Consider the following 25,575-nt stretch of genomic DNA (forward strand, 5'->3'; position numbering starts at 1 on the left):
ATATGAAATGCCACAAAATATATTAAGGAGCTATTATAAATAAGGCAATATCCTTCTATTTTACCCTTCCATGTTACTTTAACCATGTAACATTAAAAATTAAAGAGGCCATTCAAAGAATTTGTATGTCTCTTGTCTGCCTGAGGCACTCTACTTTTATGTATTCTTGTACACAACAATAAAAATTAAGATTTGGTACTGGGGGGAAGGGTTAGCTCAGTGATTTGAGCATTAGCTTGCTAAAACCAGGGTTGTACATTCAATCCTTGAGGGGGCCATTTAGGGAACTAGGATAAAAATCTTTCTGGGGATTCATCCTGCTTTGAGCAGGGGGTTGGACTAGATGATCTCCTAAGGTCCCTTCCAACCCTGATATTCTATGAATGTAAGTAAGCATCAAGTTATCACTTTCCCTGCACTATTTAAACTGAGGTATAGCTTAATTCCTGATAATGACAAATATCACTGCACAGAATGTGCAAGTACTGTAATGTGGCACAGTATTGCCATCCTCAAGATTTACAGAAATCATGAGACAAGCCCCCATAACCCATAAGATTGTCTGTAAAATTGTGAGAATTTAAAAAAAAATAATAAACATGATGTTCTTATAATTGCCTTCCAGTTTCTGAGCCTTTAAAGGGGACACACTTAATATTTTCAAGCTTTTCTCTGTAACCATGAGGGCTAATAACTTATTTTTTTTTAAATTAAAGCTAAGATTCTCATGCAATCTCTTGATTCTAGCAACTGGGGCTTTCAGACAATCACCAAATGTTGCAAGACTTGGAATAAAATTGTGAATGTTGGCAACAGTGGTAACACCACAAGTGGACTCCTTTCTCCCCTTAATTATACTAATTGTTTGAAAGGTAGAAAATGTACTAATACACCTTAGTCAGTCAACAGGTTACATTTACTTAAGCAAAAAAAAATTGAAAATATCAAGTAAACAAGGCACATTTCTCTAACACATATTCACTGAACCATTTTACATAACATAGTGAATTATCACAATCCCAATGAAAGAATTGTATACTGAACGAACTCAAAAAATTATGGACCATTTAATTAAAGCATTACAAACATGTTTGAATGAATAGTATTTTCTTCTCTGTGCCCAGGACAATGTTTCAATTCATTTTTCAATTGTTCATGAAAGAGAATTACACTTTATAACAGGCATCTTTAAATTAGTTATGAGATAATTCATGCTAGCTGAAGAAATCCATAGCTTAACTTTTCACATGGCTTGTGAGCAAATTTAATGACTTTTAAAATTACAGCATTTTATTCAATTTTTGACTACTTAAGCAACCAGGGAGAGCAAATGAATTTGATACTTGTAAAGACAACAAAAATATTCATTTAAATAACATCATAGATGTATGTAACAGCACCTTTAAAAAGCATAGAAATCCACATTTAAAGTCAGTGGGACTTTTTTTTACAGACAACTGCAGGTACGGGGCAATAAAAAGCCTTACTTTGTACATAAAGGCAGTTAAAGGCCTGTTTTAGTAAAAGAAAAATATAACTCTCTTCACCACTAAAACTCTTTCAAGGCTGGCTAAGTCCTATACATTTTGCTGATTCATATCTTAGAAATAGAGTTACAATCTGAGGGTGTTTTTTGTTTATTTGTTTGAAAGCAGTCAGTGCTGGTCTAACTCTTCTTCATTGAAGTCAATAGGAGTTTAGACCACTACTAAGTGCTTTTGAAAATCTCATCCAGAGCCTGCAGAAATATTACGCACAGAAGCAGCCACTTTAACATGATGAGTGGGATTTTCAAAAGCTCTGAACGCTGCTCCCATTAAAGTCAATGGTAAAACTCCCTTATTTTTATTGGGAGCAGAATCAGAGCAATTTAAATAAAAACTGAGCATGTGACAGAAATTTTACGTTAAGAGCCACATTTTAGAGCCCTTTACTCAAAGCTCCCTTTTGACTTCCATTTTTGGCGCTCAATGTATTTCATGTTTCTCAAGGAGATCAGCAAAAACATGAGAAGATTGATTTCACTTAGCAAATTTGTGCAGCCCTCAACAACCTCTGTGTGGATCCCTCCTGTCTGGAGAACTGCTAATCAAAACTGGAAGAGGGAAATGTAAATGTTAACCATATAAAATCAAATTAATTATAATAATAACTAACAGTGATTTTCTCTTATTTATTCTGTATATAATTATTTATTTATAGGGCAGACTGAAGCCATCAACAGTCAATGTTCCTTCTATACTCTTTTCTGTTTATAAATAGTCCATATATTTTCATCCAATAAATACACCTTTTTCTTAATCATTTAATTTTTTCTGGGGTTTGCATTATCATTTTGCTAAGTATATAATACCAACAGCTATTTACCTCAAACAGCAGCTTCAGGTTTTTGTCTTTTTTCCTCGCTAGGCATTTCACAAATAAATAAATGAATCACCAAGAACATAAATAGAAATTCTCTCTCCATTTCTCTTCGCACACACTTAAAAACATGAGAACTTCTGAAACAGGGGTAACCAAACTTTGTGATACAGAGGACTGAAGTGGCAGCATGCCAGCCATCCATGGGCTGCACCTAATTTGCCATTAAAAGGACCTGATTACACCAGATTGGCAGTGCCTTAAAGTGGATGAAATGCAGTGTGATTTGCTCCCACTTTAAGGATGCTTCTCACTGTTAGAGTAGTGTAAAAAGGCCTTAGGGTAAGTGAGAATCAGTCCCAAAGCCATCTAAATTAACATAAACATATATAACATCACAGATTAAAAAATAAATGCCCTTGATAATCCTAACATTAGCTCTTATTTGTGTCTTCCTGCTACAAGGCATTGCTTTTTTGACTTCACCCCAAAGTGTCTGTGCTTTGATTCATGCTGCAGTTCCAGGGAAGGGATGCTAACATCTGCTTGTTATCACACAAGTTGTGTTTGCCCCTTTGGCCACACTCTGTGAAACCATGGGTTGTATTTGGCCTTTGGACTGCATCGTGGGTCACCACAAGCCCTTGGTCTGCATTTGATGACTCCATTAGCTGGTGTGTCCATTGGGCTGCACTTCAGAACCCCTTGGGCTGCATTTGTACCTTGGGCCTCACTTATTAAACACTGTGGGCTGTAATTAACCCTTGGGCAGGATGATATGACCCTATGGGTCACATTTTGACCCCCATTCTGTGCACTCACACTTCAAAACCTGCCACACATCAATGATAATAGATTTTTTTAAAAGAGTGATACCTCCAAATAAACCTATATCCAGTTGATCTAAACCCTGTTTCACCCCTAGGGAAATTCCTCTGAGGGTGGGGTGAGATGGGTGAGCTCAGACCCTGCTGTCTGGATTTATAAGGGCACCGACTTTCCCTAAACAAAAAAGAAATTGTGTTGAATTAGCTGAAATTTCTCAAACTTCATGGAAGAGTATATATTGTATGCAGGATGTTTTTTTAAAATTTATCACATTTGGTTTGAGGGGAAGGCTTTAATAGTTTTCCTCAGGAGAAAATAACTGTGTGTTTATACAGGGGTGGGGGTGGGGAATAGAACTACATAGAATATTTTCATTCCAGCAATAATTGATACAATAATTTGATAAGTGAATTAATTCATGGAAATTGGGAGGGGAAGGACGGAAAAGTAGCAAAAGTAGATTTCTGGAGGCAGCAAATTACCACAGAAATCGAACATTTTATTCCAGTGGTAATTACTTAAATGGTTTTTCAGCTGCTTTATTAGTGTTATTAAATCGCCTCACGTTTCCCGCCCTTTTTTTTAAATTTTTTTTGCCTTTCAGCGGGGTAGCCTACAGGCTCGAGACAGGCCTTCCCGCCCGCTCGGGCACGCCCCCTTTATGAATAATTAACAATCCCTCTCCCGCCCTTCAGTTCGAGCTCTAACCCAGAACCACCGCCCTCCCTGGCTAGTTACTGTGGAATCCCCGCGCCTCAAAGTGCACAGCCCCGCCCTTCTTATGAATAATTAATGAGGGGGAAGGCTCCCTTTTCCCTTTCAGATAGAACCGCTCTCTGAGGGAAGGGCAGTGACCCCAGCAGGAGGGGGAGGGTGGGAGGCTGGGAGCCCCTCATGCCTGTGGTTTCCCCCCCTCCCAGCTTGGCTAAGCTTCTGCCATATTGGTTACCACACACCCAGCTACTCAGCTTTATCCTGAGCTGGCACCACAGTCGCCATGGCACCCTAAGGCAGTGCCATGTCACAGGTGCACGGTGGCCATGGCAGCAAAGGGTGTCGCCATGTCAAGGGCGCAAGCTCACCATGGCGCCACAAGGCAGCAGCATCTTAAGGACACCCATTTGCCAACGGGCACCAAAAGACAACACTGTGTCACGGGTGTGGGGTTGCTGTGGCACCACAGGGGAGTACCATGTTACAGCTGCGCGGCTTTCACGGCAACACAAGATATCACTGTGTCACATGAGAGAGTTTGCTGTGGCACCATGAGGCACCACTGTGCCATACCTGTGGTTCTCACCGTGTCACAGGCACACATTCACCAGGGCACCACAGGGCAGCACCATATTATGGTTGCAGGGTTGCTGTGGTACCACAGGGCATCATTATCTTGCAAGCACTAGGTCACCAGGACACTATAAACTATCAGTGCATCATAGATGCAAGATCACCCTGTCCGCAAAATGTCCCCAGATCAGAGGCACACCGTCACCTTTTAATGAATGCAGGGTTATCACATCACAGCATTAGTATTGTTGTACAAAGTTATTGCCCTATGACCCTAGGCCACTATGTACTATGGCAAAGTTTTTGCTCTGTTAGAGAAGAACGCTACGCCATGCAAAGTCAGTCTATAGTGACATAACAGTCTGTGAGATAAGGTCACACTGTCGTTGGGCAAGGTTCTTGCACCATGGTGTCAAGGCACAATGTTGTGATACAAGTTCATGAAGTCGCCAACACAAATTAATTGTGCTGCGATCCACGGACAATATTGTGATGCAAAGATGTCAAGACACAAAGTCACTGTGCCACAACACAAAATCTGTGTCCTGAAGCAATGTTGTGGTCTTGTTCACTGAAGGCATTGCAGAACACCAACCTAGAATATTTCCAATGGAAGTTGTGCCACAATGAGAAGTAACAAGTTGCCACATAGTCCTTACACTGTAAAAAAAAGTCACACTGTTGATACATGACACTGAACGGTCCCAGAAAAACAGGACAAGTGGCCACTCTTAATATGAGTGGTAATTAGGTCAAAGTCATTGAGAAAATTAACCTTAAAAACAATGATTCTTTCCAGCAGCAACTTTAGCTTCCAATGTACTGTAACTCACTAGTAACTGATTTTCCAAGAGTGGGGCAACTGAACCCTTTGGTTCACCACCTGGTGGTGCTCTCACAAAAGTCTCCAGGAGATGGCAGTAGATAGCTGCAGTAGATTTAATAGATCTTTCACAAATAGCCTTTGTAAAGTCAGGCCTTTGGGGAGTTTGTTTTTTGTTTGTTTGTTTTATTTCATTTTTCCTCCTTGAAAGTGAAACACAAAACAAATGCTAAAAACAAACCCAAGCATCGTGGCTTGTGACAGCTGTCTAGTGAAGAGAATGATCAGACTCTACAGAATGGGAATGCAATGATGATGCCACTGTGCAGTAGGAATTGTGCTGCATAGGGAAACTGGATAGTGTAAAACAATTAATTGTTCTTATATTTTGCCGCATGCTCCACCCATATAGTTGAGTCAGGTTTGACAACTTGTACTTTAAAAGCAAATCTTACATTTGAAAGCTAGGATTGTTACAGAGGTCTCTCTGTGGAGTCTTCCAGAGACAATGTGTGAACTTCAAACGCTCTCCCTAAAAGAGGTTATAAAACTGCTGTGTCTTGATGGGGCATGGAGAGTGTTCCTTTGGGATGCAATGGAGATTAATGCAGGAAGGACCCAAATGAAGGAAAAGAATTGGAAGACTCAGGGATTTCTGCAGCTTGACCTTTCCCACCTCCTGTGTCCAGGGACCTCGATAAGCCTTCTGCTGCCAGCAAGCCAGCTCCCTCCTGGTTAACATGCTAACCACTTGTGCTTATTAAATACCCTATGGGTCTTTTCCCAAGAGTGAGGCTGCTAACCCTAGTGTTCTGACTAAATTTCTTCTGGTAGAATTCCATTTGCACTTTCAATTGCCATATAGTACTTTTTTTTTCACTTCCTGTACTAAACTTATGTGCATTGTTCTTTTGTATTGCTGTGTTCCACCCCAGAGATAGCTGAATTCCCATGGTGGAAGGGATAATCCTTATATATATATCTTCCTTTGGCACACTGCAATCTTAGTTAATGTTTGTAAACTGCTTTGAGATAATTAGATGAAGGTTGCTAAGGAAAACAAAATACAGTCATATACATTATAAGCAAAGGTGCAGTGTGAGGTCATTAAAATAATTAAAAATACTAAACATTTGCTGGTCATATGATTTTATTACAGCAACCCATGCTACCTTCTGTCATGCAAGTTACTTGACATAACAGTCTATATTCTACTGGAGTGTTAAATATATCATGCTGCACATGAGTGACCTTATATTTCTACTCTATCTGCTCCATCTACGCTATTATTTTTTATTAGTTTATTTTTGTATGTGTGAGCAGAGTTAGATGACTTTGTGGTTAAAATGCCAGCAAGATGTCTAATATAGTTATCCCACTTTCCTACTACTAATGGAGCTGCACCAGTGCTATCATTAGGGGGAAGTTTTAAGTGAAAAGTCTAGGATAGACACATGGAGCCAGATTTTCAATGATATTTAGGTGCCTATTGGGATTTTCAAAAATACCTAGGCAAGTTAGATGCCTTGCAATCACTGGAAACATAGGGTAGCTGCAACCTTATTTAAGCATGGTTATTAAACTCAGCTGCAAGGACAGTGGAGACAGGGCCTAAATATTTAGCACCATTAAGATTGCACAGTTCTCAGAAACTAAAAATATGTATATATTCATACTGTTCAGGGAGAACATGCTAGAACCTTGCTACATTAGCAGCAAATAGGTTTAAAGCAACTAGCATGGGTCTATACCCTGCAAGAACAGGAATTAAGAGCTGTCACACAATCAGTCAGGGATGGTGTAGGAGTAAAGAAAGTCAGCATTCTATAATACAGGATGATGAACTAGAGGAGCCACTAGGGGTCCCTTCTAACCCAAATGATTATAGGTTCAATTTAACTAATGTGCAGTCTACTTAGTCTGCATTGCATGGGTCAAATTAGCAAATGGTAGCTTTTTTAAACAATTTTTTTGGCAGAGGAAGTGTTTCTATGGCCATACATTCTACCCCGCTTCATCCCAGATTTGGCTTGCCCCTGTGAGCATTAACACTTTTTAGATTGTGACCTCTTTTGGGGACAGGGACAATATTGCCAACCCCAAGCAATCAAAAATCAGGAGTCAGGCTTCCCAAAAAGTCATGTTTTAAAGACTATGAGATTTTTTAAAAAGTGTTCTTTTTATTTGCCTTCTTTAAGGCACACTCACTTCATGTTTTTAAACTTTTTGCCCCAGCTAAGGACGCTAAACATAATGAATAGTTAGAAAGCTACATAGTAACAGAAAGATAGAAAGCTGAGATTCTTTTATGGTCTCTTGACACCAAGAGTAGGGGCTTTAAGAAAAATACCAAATATGGTGAGACTCACAATAAAATCATGATAAGTGGCATGACTAGTATCTTCCTACATATGCACACAGCACCCAGTTCATTGTGGGCACCACCACAAGGAAAATACATAATAATGATAATACATGGATGAAAGAATGCAGTACATACTTAATTTCATGGCACTCCACACAGAGGCTTAACAAGGCAGTAAAGGTTCTTCAGTGCTTATTTTAACTCTGTTTAAGTAAAATTTCTCCCCCATTTGCCAAACACTTTTTTCTCCTGAGATTTAAATGGAACCCTGAGATGTTGTTAAACCGCTCAGATGTATGTTTTCATTTACACTTGAACAGAGTCATTTAAAGCTTTTTATGAAATGACAAAAATCTAAAATAAGCCTTAAGATTGTGTCTGCACCAGCTCTGATATTCATTCTATTAGCATGTGGAACAAATTAAGGTGATATTTTGTATCATACGATAACCTTAATGAGAGCTCAGGATCAAACCACTATGTTCTGGTTAATTAGAATTTCTATATAGGCAGTGCCTCCAGTGTATGTACAGGCAATCAGACGTATTGCTCAGATCTAAGAGGGAGTGATGGGAGCCCACAGAACCCAGGTTCTGGCCTAGCTCTCAAAGAGAACATGAGCCAAGTCCTGATATGGTGCTCAAAGGAAGAGACTGAATCCTGGTGCATTCTAATAGCTGAAATTCCATTCCATACCCTTTTTCTCTTCTATACTGAAAAAAGGAAAACATGAATCAGATGCAGTAGGAGGAATGGAAGATCATTGAAAATGAAGCACAAAGTAAATAGAGGAAATGACTAAGCATTAATCCTTTATTTGAGGATCCACTTGGTCCTGCAGTTCAGGGCTCACACTGAGATCATTCTGTCAGGCTAACCCTTGCTGTAGTGTTCCTAATCTCACTTTTGTAGTGCTGCATTAATCCATTTGCTGCTGGTCCTCACTGCAGCAGCAGAACAGAGTGGTATTCTTTTGAAGTGCCATAGAACCTCAAAGTTTCTGAAGGACATAATGGGATGTTCATCAGCACACAGGCAATTAAGGTGTTTCCCCGTTTCCTTCAATCATCTTGACACCAGAGCAGAAGAGGGACCTAGTCTAAAGGAAAGCAGAAATGGAATTAACTGTCTCCCCCACTTCTTTCCTGAAGCTGATCACAGTATTAGATATTAATAATACTTTGTCCTTCTGCAGTTACTTTCATCTGAGTATCTCAAAATGCTTTGGATACATTGGATCACAGAGTCGCAAACACTCCCTGGGAAGTAGATAAGATACAGAGTGAAGCAGAGAGAAGTGAAGTGACTTCCTCAAGGTCACGCAGCAGATAAGTGGCAAAGTTGGGCACAGAATCCTGGAATCCTTAGTCCTCATCTCTAACTAAGATATTTCAGTGAAGCCAATGCAAGACTGAAAGACACAAGGCAGAGAGCCTTGGTCAGATAAACGGGAAGGTGGTGCAGGCCTGTGAAAAGTCCCCTTCTTGTGCCCTCTGGTGTTATATATCCTCACTGGACATTCTAGGCTGAGTCCAGATCAGCACAGCTCCAACAAAATGAATAAATGCCAGCTGAAGAGCTAGCTTTTCCAGTCTACTCCTTCTCTAGTAGAATAAAGACATGTTTCCCAATCTCCAGCAGCACAAGTAGACCCATTCAATCCTTCAGCTTTACAGAAAAATAGACATTGTTACAAGAAAGACCTGAATGACTTCATTAGCCTCTCAGATAGAATTCCTCTCAATTTCTGAAGAGCTAAGCAAGACCGCTAAAGTGTAACAGGTGCTGTTTTCTTCTCTGATGCTTTTTAAGATGCAGTCTTCAGCTCTAAACAGATAGGAACCTGTCAGAACCACATGGAGATAACCACCTATACAGGCCATTGGAAGCTTCTCTAGGGATAGGAAATTTACTGCAGCCAATATCATCTTGGCCTGTGGTCTTATTCACTGTCCCAAGTTAGGCAGGTTGGTAGGCCTGGTCATTGTGGATGACACATCTCCAAGGAAAATCTTGTTTCTGCAGGCAATGTTGCTGACGATTCAGTAGAAGCTCCATCTATCAAAGCACTTAGATTTGACAGTGTGGTATGTAACTATGAGCTTTACAGATCATGTCTGCACTGCATGAGTTATCTGAGCAGCACGGCAATAAACTGGGGAAGGGATTTCTCAGCAGCAGTCTCTCTTCTTGTTTTCTTCCAAAGTTCTGGCCAGGAGGCTGGAGATTTTGTCTCTAGGACATCACAGAAAGTTAACACAAAACTTAGCTAGGAAACTTTGTGGTTGTTGATCTTTGGAGGGAGTTATAAAATGAAGGGTCTGACACCATAGTGATTAAATGTACCACAGCATTTCTTGCAAAAGTGGGAGTGCTATCCCTTAAGATCCTTATCAAATTCCAATGTGGGGAATTACATTGTGTGTACCTAAATCCCCCCTGAACTTGCAGTTTTTCTTTACTCCTATCCTAAATTATTGTCTAATGCTGCTGCACACAACGAAGCAGTTGCCATGTTCCACATGAGAGTTGTTGCATTTCAATGATTCCTGTATATCTAACATTTGTAGTGTATTTTGGTATCCTTCTGAATGAAAGATGCTATAGAAATGTAATAACCATAAAGATAATTGTTAAAATATCTTACTTTTTCCAATGGAAGGGGAGAGGAGAGAGACAGGTTTGTGGGAAACCATCCTATTTTGAATATTTCCTTTTAACTGAAAAACACCAGATCCTACAATTATTGGGATGCTGATCTTCTCGCTTTAGGGAAGTAGGATTTCAGTTTTCTAGAGACTTAGAAAAAGCTGAGTTCCTGAAGGATTTCTTGGTATGTAGATAACAATGGGAGGAGGAAATTATCATGTACCTTAACAATTAAACACATTCCACCGTCTCCAATCATACACTCATGTCTCTCAACTTGAACAATAGGCCCAAGTTTATCTCAATCCCACACAGAACCAGATGCAGATTCTCCACAACATTACCACAGCACAGCTTCAGAGAAGTAAGCCAATAGTGAGAAGAGAATCTGGCCTTTGGTAAGGTCTTGATACTAGAAATGCTGAATCAAGAGAGTAAAATAACAAGAAATGTCATAAATACTAAAGAAATTACTCAACTATTGTTTCAAGGTTCCTGCTCTACTATTCGTTGCCAGGTGCCTAATTTTGAGTATCTGCCTGTCTCCATTTCTACAGACTGCGTCTTGGAGGACCAAGTCCAAATTCATGCTCTATTATTGGGTCCATCAGGAATCACCAGGCATCACTTACTTTTTCTGCCAACCTCGAGAGCTGTGATATATTTTAATTCCTTGGTGGACTGTCTGGCACCTCTACCTCCTTCAGCCAAGGGTAGGGGGAAGCATGGAGGAAGTGGGAAATTCTCACTGCTGTTTTTCTTATTATTCTGTAGGGTGACAGAGTTACAAATCCCTCCACAGCCAAGTAGAGTCATTGAACTAACCCTTAGCAGCAGACACTGGGAAGCCAGAGTATATTAGCATGCAGCCTGTCAGGGAGCATGAAACCTACTATTATTCTGAAAAGAACAGCAAACCTGCTCTTTTCTTTTCACTGCTTTATGAAAGAAAGAATATGAATGTGCTTTTCTTTCTTGTCAAAGCAACCCTGAGATGGATTTTTGTGCAGAGGAAAAAGGCTTAACAAGCACTCTGCCAAAACGTCTAGGTTTTTATTGGATTTTCAAAAATAACAAATCTGCCTACTTATTATTATGACTTTTAGTGCAAGTTGAGGAGAGGGTGGGATCTGTGTAATTTAGGCCAGTTTCAAGAGAAAGGAAAACTGGTGCCTAGTCTAACCCACTTACCAAACGGGAATACATTCCATCCTCAGTTCTCCCAAAACTGAGCCTTTGGAAAATTTCCAATATGTGAAATGGACTCAGAATTTCTTCCTCATCCCTTTGTAATGAGAAAGGGGTGGGAGAAGGTGAAGGTTAGTGCATTGAGCCTCTTTGCTTGATATAGCTAAAGGGAGATGTGCAGGTGTTTTCTGCTCCTCTAGACTCAGTTGGTTAGTCAAGCTTTTCTGGAGGATGAGATGATAATTATCAACCCACCACACTACTGGATTCCTCCCTCTTATCTGTTCTTATGTGCTGTTCACTACAGAAAGAAGCTTAAAGAGCCTCTTCCAGGCTGTGGAAGCCTCATTGCGTGAGCCACTCAAAACAAGAATGGACAAAGCCTGAAACTGGACAAGGTAGGGAACATGTCTGCACTTGGTTGGTGTAGGCAGATGACCTACTACGTCTTTGCCATCTCTAAGTTTGATGATTCTCAGGGCACCTCTGATTTCACAGCTCAGCCAGATTAGTTAGGGATGCAGAAAAAGGAGTTGTATGTAAGGTTTCCTATCAACTCACCTGGCAGAGATGCTGATAGCTACCCTGGATCCTGGCTTTGCGTTTTAACATAGGGAGTACATAGGTTACATTAGTAGCAAATCCACCCAGCAGTTTTGGGGGCACAGAAGGTAATGGTTAATTCTTCCTAGAGGTTTGGAGTAAAGGAGGATAGTTATCCCAATTTTACAGATGGAGGAACTGAGGGACAGAGAGATTCAGTGACTGGCCCAAGATTATGAAGCCAGTCTGTTGCAGAGTCAGAAGTTAAATGTGAATCTTCTGAGTTCCAGTCCAATAATTCATGGATTTTAAAGCCGGAAGGGACCTCTGTGATCATCTTGTCTTACCTTTTGAGTAAGAGGCCATAGGACTCCTGCTTCATGCCCAAACTGTGCTTGAACTACAGCATATCATTTAGAAAAATACCTGAAAAGACAGTGCATAGGATCAAACAGATCATCATATACATTCTAGTGGCATCAGTAAGGACTCATCCCATGACCATCAATGCTTTAACCAGAAGACCATCCTTCCTCTGTTGTGGACTTCCCCATGCCTCAGTTTATATATCTGTAAAATGGGACTAATATCTACCTCCCAGAGATGTGAAGCTTAATCTATTAATTACAGTGCTTTCTGATTGTTGGATGGATAGTGCTACAGACAGACTATTAACAAAGGTTCATTGAAGAGTTTTATTTTCATACACACACAATTTTTTGGGCGGGGCATATAAACTCTCACACCCTGATCTGTTTCTTTATCCAATTGGAAAGTTCAAGCATTCCAAGGATTAAAATCCAGCTGTGGCAATATACCTTGAGAATGCCTGAGGGAAATACTTGCTGTTTTTGTATCCATTACTATTTTGAGAACAATATATGTATAAAAGCGATCACAGTGAAATTCTTGATGGAATTAATCTGTTGCCCACTGTTGCTAATTGCAACACTGGCCTTTCGACACCATAGCTAAGGTGCTGACAATGCGTCCATGATATAATTCTTCCCTGTTTAAACCTTTACCGTACAAGAAGGGCACTGGGTTAAACCATGCGATTCCTGAAATCCTCAGTGATCTTTTCATATATAAAAAAAATAAACTATATTGCATTTATAAAGTACCTTGGTACTAATGCCAGAGACCAAGAAAGTGAAACTGACCTGCCTAATTTCATTGTCCAAGCTGAAAAACCTGCAAAATCTAAATAAGATTAATGAACATCATCACGAAAATAAAAGTATAGGATTGATTCAGATCTCAGTTACGTTGGTGTAAATCAGGAGTCATTCCATTGAAGATAGTGGAGTTACTCTGGTAAATAAGATCAGAATCACACCCCATGTTTTGAAAACTCTGTTTTAATAATCTAATATGCTATTAGTAACACAGAGAAGGAAATCTTTAAAAATATACTTATATGTCTATTATTCTGATAGTGTCCATTAAACAACGCACAAGGCATAAATAAAATCCTACTCACATTATGCTTAGAAGTTTGTGTAACATTGCCAATAATCTTTTGCCCTTTTTATTTTGAAAACAAAGCAGTCAAAAAGATTTTTTGTTGAGTATTAACATTGTATTCCATGCAGATAATCAATAGCAAATACATTGCATTAAAAGACAGCTAAAGTGCCTTTAGTCCCCACAAATAGTCCAATTGTGCTGTAAATTCAAGTATGTGGAAAGTAGGCAGTTAGTTACTAAGAGAGAAAATATTTTGGATCCAGGTCCTGCTCCCATTGAAATAAAAGGGGGTTTGGCCACTGATTTCAGCAGGAGCAGAAACAAGTCCTTGTTTTGTTTGTCTTTAATAAAGCCTATTATATATTTTCCCAACTGCTGAACACACAGAGAAGTGGTCAATTAATATTTGCCCTGATGTTGTTCTCTATTTCAGTACAAGCAGCACCACTACACTCTAACAACATGATCAACAGTTGCAACAAACTGCAAGGGTGCTGTCCTTAAAAAGACACATTGGGAATGGCATAAGCGGTTGGTTGTATTTTGTATCTTGCTGTAACCAGCAGAGCAATCGACTGAGCACAGCTAGCAGCCCTAGCCCATTTTATAGCTATAAAATACACAGGTCAATAAACACATGTACATTATACAATTTGCTTCTGAGGAAGCCCAGCCAAAGTGTTCACCCCAGATCTAAACTGAAACTTCAGGACATGGCTATAGAAGCCTGGTGATATAAAGATCTTCTTCACCCAGGTGCTTCTAAGCACACAGCTGGCATTCCTTCCTATAACTTTGCACATGAGAATGGCAGGATTAGCTGGCATCTCCAAATCAGCTGATTTACATTGATGGCCTTCTACTTGGTCCCAGCTCCATTTCTTTGAACGATGGTGCAGCACTTGTAGGTTGGCAGTGAGAATCCTTCACATTTATTTCTCCTTCCTCCCTTTAACATCATCACCACCACTGCTCTGTAGAGTAGGATACAGAGCTGTTCCACTGTGAAGCCACATGCAATGAAAACTAGAGACCCTGCATGCTGAAAGGTTGATCCTTATTGATTCCACTGACCCAAAGTGGTCTTAGAGCTTCCAGAGCCAGACCTCACTACCAAAGAATGCCTGGAACCCTTTGTTTTCTTCCATTGCACACTCATGCTCCTGTATTTTACCAATAAGCATTTAATTCTGAAATTAACGCTGCTGACTAACTCCTTTCTGTGCCTTATGGGCACATGAAGCATGGACAATGTAGGGGCTTTTACATGGACTCGGGCCAAATGGCCTCACCTGACACTAAGGGCTAGTTGATGCAGCTGTGTCACTGTAACACATCTGGTGAAGACTCTCTATGCCAATGGGAGAGATCTATCTCTCTGGCATAATAAAAATACCTCTGCAAGAGGCATTAGCTATGTTGGCTTCTCCCACTGACAACAGCACTGTCCACACCAACTTATGTCCCTCACAGGGCGGGGAGTTATTCACACCTCTGAGTGATGTAAATTATACAAATATAACATGTAGTGTAGAGAAGCCCAAGGTTCCAAAGAAATGCAGGGAAGCACATGCCTCTGGGAACTCGCATTGTTTTAACACTTCAAGGGTTAATTCTGAGTTGTTCAGAAAAATCTCAGCTAGCTGAACTGCCTGAGTGATACCAAATATGCTGGAATAAATTGGAGTTCAGGTAATTGGCAGTCAATAGACAAGGATTCAGCCTCAGGCAGACATAGAAAGGGAGGTTCTGATAACAGGAGTTCAAATCATCAGGATTTCACAGCACACTGTTTTCTCTGTGTTGGTGATTTCCTTCTTTAGTCCCTCTGTGGTCCACTTGTGACGTTAGATCCAACCACAACAACTAGGTGATGTTGGCTTAGAAAGTACAGAGTCTGCTCACATCTGTCTCTAGGGGATAAAGGAGGAGGCAGCTGGTCCTGGCACATTATACTGCATCTCTGCTCTCTCAGAACATTGACACAGGATCCCACAATAGCTAGGTGAAGGGGTGAATAATGAAGAATTGCACTCCAGTTCAGTCCCCTTCTAGGAGAGAGCAGAAGAGGAGGCATCAGGTGCTAGCACACTGCACTGTCTCTCAGCTGACCATAGAGAATGATCTCCGTATGTGAGACAGCAGATCCTCTCTCCTCAAATGAAGTATTGTAAAGTCAGAGACAAGGCTTGACAATTTTAGGTTAAAACTTATCAAAACTACCAAAGAAAAATTTAAAATTCAGTTTTGATAAATTCCTAACATTTACAATTTTTGCAGTTTTGACAATTATTTATGGAAACCCCAAGCATTTCAGTGTTGCTGAGAAGTCATGCTCAGCAAAGTGGAGCTCTGGAAGGGTCTGATTTTTTCCTATAGTTCAAGGAGAACCATATTTTTAACACTGAATAAAACTTTTTGCTCTTTGAAAATTAGCCATAAATGTACCTAAAAATTAACATAAAAATCACAAATATTAAAAAGATGAAAACCATGGTCATAGAATAACCAATAATGAAATTTTTTTGTTCACTGCTGAGAAATTAGGATAATTACTAGATAATACTGGCTGTTCATTTAATGATTAATGTGATATCTGGTCTCTGACAAGACCCAGTACCAGATGCCTGAATGGAAGAAACTGCTTAGTGGGCTACTATGAAATAACTGCTCATAAGGAAAGTTTCTTCCTGACCACATGCATTCAGACTACAGGCTTTTGTTTATGCCCTGAAGCATGACAGTTTATTATATAACTTATACATTTTTTATCCTACATAACACAACTTTGCATGTTTTAATTCTCCATCTAAATGTATAATCTTCTTTTGAACCCTACTAAGATCTTGGCTGCAATAATTTTTGTGGCAGTGAGTTACATGGGTTAATTATACATTGCGTAAAGTATATTTGCTTTACATTTGGAGCCTTTCACAGTCATTGGATGTTCTCTTGTATTATAAGACCGGTAAAAAGGAGTACCCAACTGACCTTCTCTTTGCCAGTTAATATTCTATATACCTCTAACAGGTGAAAAAAATGTGATTATTTTATAAAGAGATTGAAAGTCCAGGGGAAATCTCCTACCAGATTATAACCATTTTAAAGAAGGCCAGATTTGGTGTATACACTACATGACAATGTTCCTTTAAACTTATTCAACTGAGGTCAAGAGGAGAGAAATCAATCTTCTAGCTCAAGATCCTGCTTGGAGCTAAAGTTTATCTTCTAAATATCCCTGGAGAAAGAATGTCTGGGCTGATGGTCCATAAAAACTTGGCATGGTTCTGCCTGACTTACCCTGTTTGAACATTTTGGTGTCTTCATGACATAATCAGATGCAGCAAAAACTTCCCTAGTGGCTAAGTCTGAAGAAGTATAAGCCAGGGTCTAAATGCCACCCAGCATTCATATTTATCCTTAATGGCTATATAAATTCAGCCCATGAGACGGAAAACATTAATTAGACAGACCCTGCCTTTGGCAGTAATCACCATCAGTGACAGCTGAACCAGCCAGTAGATAAAATATGCACCAAAAATGACATCAGAATAAATAGACAAGGACCATGAAAAAAAACACAACAAACTCACCCTGTTTCTTCTGGGAAAGCAAATATCACTTCACACCAGCTTTTGGAGTCTGTTTGGGTGTCTGTCTTTTCTTATTTTTGGGCCCACTCCTGCTCCAGTTGGAGTCAATGGGAGTTATTCAACTAGCTTCAAAGGGAGCAGGATAGAGCCTTTGTTTTCTGTAGACTAGTCTTTGGTTCTGATTGCAAAGGATAAGAAAAAGAAAACATCTTGAGGTCTAATGCTAAAGTCCTTACTCAGGGCCAGAATGTGATACCAGTGAAATCCCCAGTAGGGGCCTCATCTAAACCCAACTGAAGTAAACTGAAAGACTCCCATTGACTGCAATGGACTTTGGATCAGGCTTTAGATGCATTGATTCCAATAGAGTTACTCTGGATTTATGACAGTGCAACTGAGTTAAAACTCTAGATCTCTGTCCTCACTAAGGTGAAACTTCCATTGACTTCAGTGAAAAATTTGCTTGAGTTTACTTCAGGTTTTAGCTCTGGGAGAATAACATTTTCCATAATGCTCTTTCCCCACTCTCTCCCATTGTAATCTGATCTGGTTTGGTGGCTGTGATGGGAGTAGAAGACGACCTGGGTTTGGAGGAAGGGATCTGAGGTCTCTCACCCACCCTCATATCTCCCTCAGGGGCATCAGCAAAATAATGTGATTGACCAGAAAGGACAGATGATTGCAGAAGTGTCACTGAAGGTGTTTCCTTTACAGGGCATGAACCTTAGTGCGGGCCAGATCTGCTTTGCTCCTTGGACAGAGGGGGAGAGCTATTAGCTTGAAGGAGGGAGGGGTAGGGTTCGAAGCAGTGGGGTGGGATGATGAGTGGAGGAGGAAAGGATGCGACCCAGATTGGGAACTGCTCCTCTTAGATGCCTGGGGTGGGAGGGAAGAAGTCAACAGCACACGAAAAACCCCTAACTCGACTGAAGCTTTCCCTACTGACACCCCCAGGTCTCTGGCGCCAAACTGCAGGCAGAGACTGACATTATAACGCACTGCTTCTGCTTCAGGCTTTGCTGTTCCCAGAGGAGTCCTGCAGAGTCACATTCTTGCATTGCCCTGATTCATTTTTTTTCAATACTCCATTGGGTCTTTTTCCTCCAGTTTCTGTTCCTTTCCAGACAGAGGAGACAGTTTGCAACAGAATAACGGGAGACTCTAACCCTGAAGACAAGGGACATTGCGGGGATGGGGAAGGAAAAGAAATGTGCTCAGCACTGTTCTGCTTCCACAAAGCCCTCCTTCTCATGGCCAGCAGGTTCCACCTCAGAGTATGTTGTGTGGTTGGTGTGGTTTCGGAACTTCATGGCTGGCCAGTGGTGTGGTCTCCGCTGTGGACAAAGACACAGGTGCATTAAAAACTAAGGAAGAGGCTTTAATTTGGGGCATGCTGGGAAGTTTGAAACCCAGACCTGAAACAACAACAATTAACCTGTACAAGAACCCTTCCTTATTAAAAAGGCAATCTCCTGCCTTAAGAGCCATATGTCATGGAGTATCCTCCTTCTCTAGGAGAAGACCCACTTTCATTAACCAGCTGACTTGTAGATCTGCGATCACTTAGGACCAGGGCCGGCTCCAGGCACCAGAGCAGGAAGCAGATGCTTAGGGCAGCCAATGGAAAGGGGCAGCACGTCCGGGTCTTCGCCGGCAATTTGGAGGCGGGTCCCTCAGTCCCTCTCAGAGGGAAGGATCGGCCACCGAACTGCCGCCGAAGAATGAAGCAGAACGGTAGAGCTGCCGCTGAAGTGCCGACGATCGCGGCTTTATCTTTTTTTTCTTCGCTGCTTGGGGCAGCAAAAAAGCTGAAGCTGGCCCTGCTTAGGACAGGTTTCATTGTATTCATATTCCCCACTGCTGGAACACTATTGCAGGAAAAGTGGAGGTCATGTCTATGCTACGGGAGAAACAGCAGCACAGCTACAGCACTGCAATGCTGTAGCCCCATAGCGTAGACGCTTCCTACATCAACAGAAGGGGTTTTCCTGTTGATGTAGGTCATCCACCTCCCTGAGCTGTGGTAGCTAGGTCAACGGAAGAATTCCTCCACTGACCTAGCCATACCTGAGCTAGGGTTAGACCAGCTTAACTGCCGTGATCAGGGGGGTGAAAACATAGCTAGGTCAACCTAATTTAAGTGTAGACCAGACCTTAATCTAGTGTCACATCACTACAGTCCAGTAGGCTAACACTATTGCCTAAAAGGCTAACTCCAATGCATTAACCACTTAACAGGATTAAAGTGAGGAGAGAGAGGAAATAAGGCCTTTGGTGAAACCAGGCCTCAGGTCCTTCAGAAAGGAAGGACTGTTCAATGGTTAGAGCACTAGCCTTGGACTCAGGAATACCCAGTTCAATTCCCTGCTCTGCCACGAATTTCCTGTGTGACCTTGCACAAGTTACTTAGATCCAGATCCAAAAAAGTATTTAGGGTCCTATCTCCCACTGAAATCAATAGAAGTCAGGAGCCTAAATCCCTTTGAGGATCTAGGCCTTAGCCTCTCTGTGGCTCAGCTTCCTGTCTGTACAATGTGGATAATAGCACTGCCCTGCTTCATGGGGGGAGTTGCGAGGATAAATACATTCAACGATTGTGAGGCACTCAGCTACTATGGTAAAAGGGGCCACAAGATGTCACAGGAAAAAGACAGACTGAGGAATAACAAGGGCTATCAGGAGAAAGGCTGGAAACTTCCTGTTTCTCATCTCCCCCAAAATAGATCTCATGCTGGAATTAACCCACTCCTGACTGCTCCAAGTCTCTGTGAAAGCCAACAAATTATTTGTAAACAGCAGAGAGAGAGAGAGAGAGAGAGAGAGAGAGAGAGAACATCAGAGCCCCTGATTATTTGGAAATGAAAAATCTGCATTTAAAACATTCACACCATAAGTTACATCTTGGAGGATGGAATGGCATCTATTATTAAAGCCCATCATTTTTAATCTCCAAAACCCAACTCAAAAGTTAGCAATCTCGCCTTTGTTACAGCCCCAGTCCAGCTGAGCACTTGGTCTGGAATCTGTGTGTGTTTTGAGCATTTGTGTCAGAGAGAGTGCAAAAAAAAGAAATAAAGTGTGAGTAAATGTGGGTGAGCATGTGAAAGTCTGTGACTGTGTGTGAATGAGTGAAAGACAAAGGTTATGAGAGAATGAAAGAGAAAAGCTGGGTGTGTGAGTGAAAGAGAAAGAACCTGGGTTTTAGACATCAACAACTGGAAGCTGAAGATTAGCTGTGATTGTAGGACCATGAAAAGAAACACATAGATTTGAAATATATCAAAGGTCCCCTGCTGCTCCTCTCTCCTCGCTTCCCCAAATGCAGTATAAGTGCAAGGCAGCAAGGTTAATTGAAACATATCTGAATCAAGCCTGCTGAGAGGATTCAGACTGCAACAAAATGTAACTTTAAATGCATAGTCAGTTCCCAAGTCCTAGGTGAGAGACAGACACACTTCCTCCCCTGCTCCAGAAGTTTAGGATTCCCTGAGGGCAGCTGTACCTGGAGGTAAACTGGCTCTTTCTTATTCATGGCTCAGTACATCCAACTGCATGGCTCAGCATGCGGTGGCTGCACAAATCAATGTGAATGCTGAGGCTAGGCACACCCATAAGAGAAGGAAATCGATTTAGAGGCCAGATCCTCAGCCGTGTAACACCACTGAAGTCAATGGAGCCATGCTGATTTACTCCAGCTGAAGATCTGGCCCTTAGAGTCCATTGAATCAGTACTCAAGCCTGCTGGGGTCCTGCAGAAGACTTCATACAAGAAGCCAGCAAAAAGCTGGGGGACTGGGACATGTCTCCCTCTTTCAGGTGGCTGTACCTCTGTTGATAATAGCAAAGGAAGAGAGAGCTGGCCTGGGACGAGATCTGTCCACTCACCTCAATGAAGAACAAGGCAGCGCTGGAGGTGGGATGGCTGCTGATGTAAATTACAGCAAGAATAATGGCTGCAATGAGCAGGACGGCCAGGACTATCCCCACGATGGTCCCGGTGTGAATCGGGGTCCCGCCTGTCTTCGTGGGAAGGTCATTTCTCACTCCTGAAAAGGGGATCGTGATAGAGGGTGGGAATGCAGGGAGAATGGCTGGGATCACAGAGAGGCAGAGAAAACACACAGAACTGGGAACAAGGGGAGAGACTTAGGCTTTGTCCACACTACCGCTAGATAACTTGGATAACTTTATGTCGCTCAGGGGTGTGAATAAGCCACCCCGCTGAGTGACATAAGTTACACCAACCTAAACGCTGGTGTGGACAGCTTCTCCTGCTGATATAGCTACCGCTGCTCGTTGGGGTGGATTAATTAAATCAATGGTGCGGCAGTGAGGAGAGAGGACTTCAGCCACACTAGTATTCATCTCAACAATGACATGATCATCTGCATACCAGTGCTCATTGGTGATTACATTTATCAGGCCTACTCAGTTACATGGGATACACCTCTTGACTGTTCTGTGCATAGTGGTGGCAGTGAGTTGGGCAGCTTGGTGGAAAGGAAAGCCAGAGACTGTTCCCCCAGTGCTCTGTCCTTGCAAAGCCAAGCATGTGGCTGGCTCATAGAGAGCAGAAGTGAGCTACTGTGGCTATCAAGGACATCTCTATTAGCTCAACTGGTAGAGGTCCATGACTCCAGCTGAAGGATCTTCTACTATCGGATTCCCAGTGCTGTGTGTGTGACCCACCTGCAGCCGATTAACTTAATACAGAGAACCTTGCAATACATTCTCCACATCCCGCTCTTATGTTTTTTAACACCAAAATAATTCAGATGAAGCAAACTGTCCCCTCCGGGGAGCGGGCGGAGTGGCTCCTGAATCCTACAATCCCTTTCAGAGGATGGCAGTATTTGGGTGGAGAGACGAATGAGCAACAGCTCCCTCAATCTATATTCCTCACGTACCAAAATGCTCATTCTGATGGAAACTCATTAGCCATATGCTGCCTGGTGTCCTTAGCATAACGTGCCCACAGTCCCTTTCATTTCTTAGCCATGAATATTCAATCGCACAGAGAGGAGAAGGAAGCAGAGCCATGGAGGGTGATTCCAGCACAGATTAGTACTGACATTACCAGATGTTCAAGAAGCAATTTGGCTGACATCGAGAAGGTCTCAGATTTCAAAGGCTTTGTGCTTACAGGAGGCCCAATCCTGCACCTAGTATAGTCAGTGGGATTTTATCATTAACCTCTATGAGCAACTTTAGCATAAGTGGGATGGACTTGTGGTTTACATATACCTCTTCCACAAATGTCCAGGGATGCTGGTGCCACAGCACTGGCTGTGAACTATACATCACAGCAAGAAGTATTGTGACAGCCCTCAGACCCCCAGTCATAACAGCACTATGATAACCTAGACATCAGGAGATGAACCACTGGCATAAAGGAAACAGAGAGAGAATCAGAGCTGGACTAATAGCTGGGCTGCTTTACAATATTAAGATTTAAACATTCTCCTGAACTGTTGAGGAAACCCAAAGGCAACTCACCTGTGGGAATGCATGGGGACCAGAGAGTGAAATGGATTATACAGAAGGTGAAAACTGATCAGCCTAGTTATCTGCCAGGGCTGAGAAATAGACAAATACAGACGAACAGCTTCAGGGATAATCAGATTGTTCCAATTCTCTCAGTTTTTACCATCCCAAGGTAGTATTAGTAACCTAAGTGAGGATAACAGGATTCTGATCTTGCTTGCATCCTTTAAATCTGGGGTTTTCTAGCCCACTCCTTTGACTTACTATAACTAGCCAGAGAACAAGGTGGATGAGGTAATATCTTTTGCTGGACCAATAGAAGTTGGTCCAATAAAAGATACTACCTCACATACCTTTGTCTCTCTAATATCCTGGGACTGACATGACTTCAACACTTCACATAACTAACCAGTGCATTTGATTTCACATAACACATTCCCCTTAGGAAGAATCTGACTGGGTGATGAGAAGGTTAAGGACTTACCATCCCCTATTGCATACTGATTCAGCTTTGTGTCATCTGTAAGAGGGAAATAAAAGCAAGAAAAGGATAGGAAAGTTAGTAGACCCTTATGGGACTCTTCATTCTGTACACCACTGCACCCCATATAAAGCTCTACCGCTAAAACATGCCTCTTTGTATTGCCCTGTTACAGTTAAGAGTAGTTTTGCCTCGTTCATTTTGGTGGAGGGAAAAACACCCAGAAGACAAGACAAGAAAATAGTGAAATTTCAGGGGTTTTGTTTACAGTCTCATTCAGTGGATGTGCAATTGAAGAACAAAGTTCTTAATGAATCTCTCCTTAAATAAGCACTCTCAGCATGGAAGCACTGTGTGTGGTAATGAATGTATAAAGGCTCGGGCCCTATGTTTGCGTGTGATATGCAATCACACTCTTTGGATAGGAGTGGATAGGAATGGCAAAGATTAGTTGATTCCTGAGTAATTCCCCAAAAGCCTAGATCTGGAAAATTCAGACCCGAATGAGGTAATCACTTTTAAGACTCTTTATATTCAATCTATGCCATTTACTGCAACATGTCAGTATATGTTGCTAGCTCTCAGCTCACTCATATAGGTAAGGCAAAGATGTTCACCCAGAGTCCACTCCATGGGGGGCCAGAAATCCAATTCCACCTATTCTCTGCCTGGAAGGTAACACCATACAGATTATAGGATGCTCCCTGTCTGACACGAGCACCTATGAGACAGTCCAGCAAAAATCCTGACCCAGATTTCTTTGCTGCTTAGCTTGGACTCTGTCTACCCCAGGCACTGAAATAAATGACAGGAAGCCAGCTAGTCAGATGCATTCACATAGGTCTCCACTGAGCAAAGCCAGGCTGGCTGGGGAAGATGCAAAGGGGTGGATCCTCTTTTTCTTTGCTTCTCCAGATAAAATTTGCTGCCTCGCACAGCTGGCTGCTTGCTTCTGTCCAAGATTACAAATTAATCTCATGCTTGAATGTGTCACGAAAAGCCTCTTGTTCTTCTTCCAAGACTCAACCATGAGTTGGAAAATCATCTCGGTGGTGGTGTTTTTTCCCCCTTCCCTTAATTGCGCTTTTCAAAGTTGATCCATCAGCCATGCACTCTCCACGCCTCCCATTCTCCATTGCTCAAGGACAATTACTCACGTTCCTTTCTATTTATTCTAATCAGTGTTTTGCATGAGGGACTATTAAACAGTGAAATTGAAGTGATACCTGCTACTAGGACGGGAGGACACGGCCCATGTGTTAATAGGATTAACTGGCAATAGAACGGGGGTGTCCCAAAGGACTCTGGGTCTTTACTTGGGGCTTCTTATACCAGAGAGAATTCCAGTCTTGGACCAGACAGTAATGCACATGCCTATGGGTTTATTACCCACAATGTATGGCACCGCCAGCCATGAGTCATCAGTGGGAATCGAACAGGAGATCTCTACTGCTTGAGCTAAAGGATAAAGTCCAACAGGGTCCTTAACCTTTTTTATGGACCAGCCATTAGGAGGAGACAAAGACCCACATTGTGGTCTGGTGAGTTACACCAAAGGGAGGTTTTGGAGAAGAGTTTAAATCAAAGCCCCAGACTCAAACAGTCCCCAAACTAGGAGAACACTCGGATCAAGATGGTGAGGAACTCTGTGGCTCCATGTCTAGAGAAGCTGGGCCATGTTCAGAGATGAGTCTAACGTATCTTGCACTTTTTTCCAGCCCTGTCAAATGATGCATGTTACACCAGCTTGCTGTGCCTGGGTGCCCCTTCACATGGGGGTTATTCATGATAGGAGAGCTTTATGGCTGCTCTATAATCCCATTTTGCCACCAGTGCAAGGCGGCTGCAATGCAGCTGTGAATTCCCCTCCATGGGGAGGTCTCACCTACGTTACCTTCTAGATCACGCTGAATCTCTCCCCTCCCTAGTCTCATCTTTCTTTTCTCTGCCCCACTCCTCCTCTCCTTGTGCCTAGAGCCATAGGATTGGGTAGTCAGGAATGTTAACTACATTCTCTTGGCTATGACTTCATTTCACTAGGCCTTGGAGGGAAAGATCTCTCCAGGGACAGACATTTGGGGCAATGTGCCCAGAGAGCACTGCTACTGCTTTCCCTTTAGCCCTGGGCTAGCCTCCCCTACCCCAGCTGTTTACCCTATTCCCAGCTGCCAGTACCTTCCGTGGTGAGGCTGCCAATGAAAAGAGAGGAAGTAGTGACATCTTCATCAAATGACGTGAAGGGACTGTATGGGGACAGTGAGTAGTGGTCACTCTCTGCCCAATCCTCACAGGTCCTCTCGTCCGACTGAAAAGACAAATGGAGAAAGGCTACTATTCCGAGCAATCTTCCAGCAAGAGGACCTCTTTGTGCCTAAATCAACCCAGTCAGAAAACTGGGCACAAAGCAGTGACTTTGGGGGTGTTGGGAGGGGCGAAACCAACAAGAAGTATCACCAGAGCTGATCTCACTGAGGCAATCAGATTCATTCAGGCAGTGTAGAGA

At 42.0% G+C, this 25,575-nt stretch overlaps 1 protein-coding gene across 2 annotated transcripts in view; it reads right to left on the bottom strand.

Moving 5' to 3' along the window:
- Positions 1-17,929: 17,929 nt before the first annotated feature.
- The window catches only part of PLXDC1 (plexin domain containing 1), a 46,988-nt gene continuing 39,342 nt past the window's right edge, over positions 17,930-25,575 (bottom strand). For both annotated transcript variants that reach the window (XM_050934542.1, XM_050934541.1), the window contains 4 exons: positions 25,248-25,377; positions 23,076-23,111; positions 20,993-21,153; positions 17,930-18,441 (listed from right to left, as the gene is read on the bottom strand). In XM_050934542.1, the coding sequence (XP_050790499.1) occupies positions 18,322-18,441; positions 20,993-21,153; positions 23,076-23,111; positions 25,248-25,377 (447 nt within the window). In that variant the 3' untranslated portion in view covers positions 17,930-18,321. The remainder of the gene's footprint in view (positions 18,442-20,992; positions 21,154-23,075; positions 23,112-25,247; positions 25,378-25,575) is intronic.

Source organism: Gopherus flavomarginatus, chromosome 25 (assembly GCF_025201925.1).
Source record: "Gopherus flavomarginatus isolate rGopFla2 chromosome 25, rGopFla2.mat.asm, whole genome shotgun sequence".
Taxonomy (NCBI): Eukaryota; Metazoa; Chordata; order Testudines; family Testudinidae; genus Gopherus; species Gopherus flavomarginatus.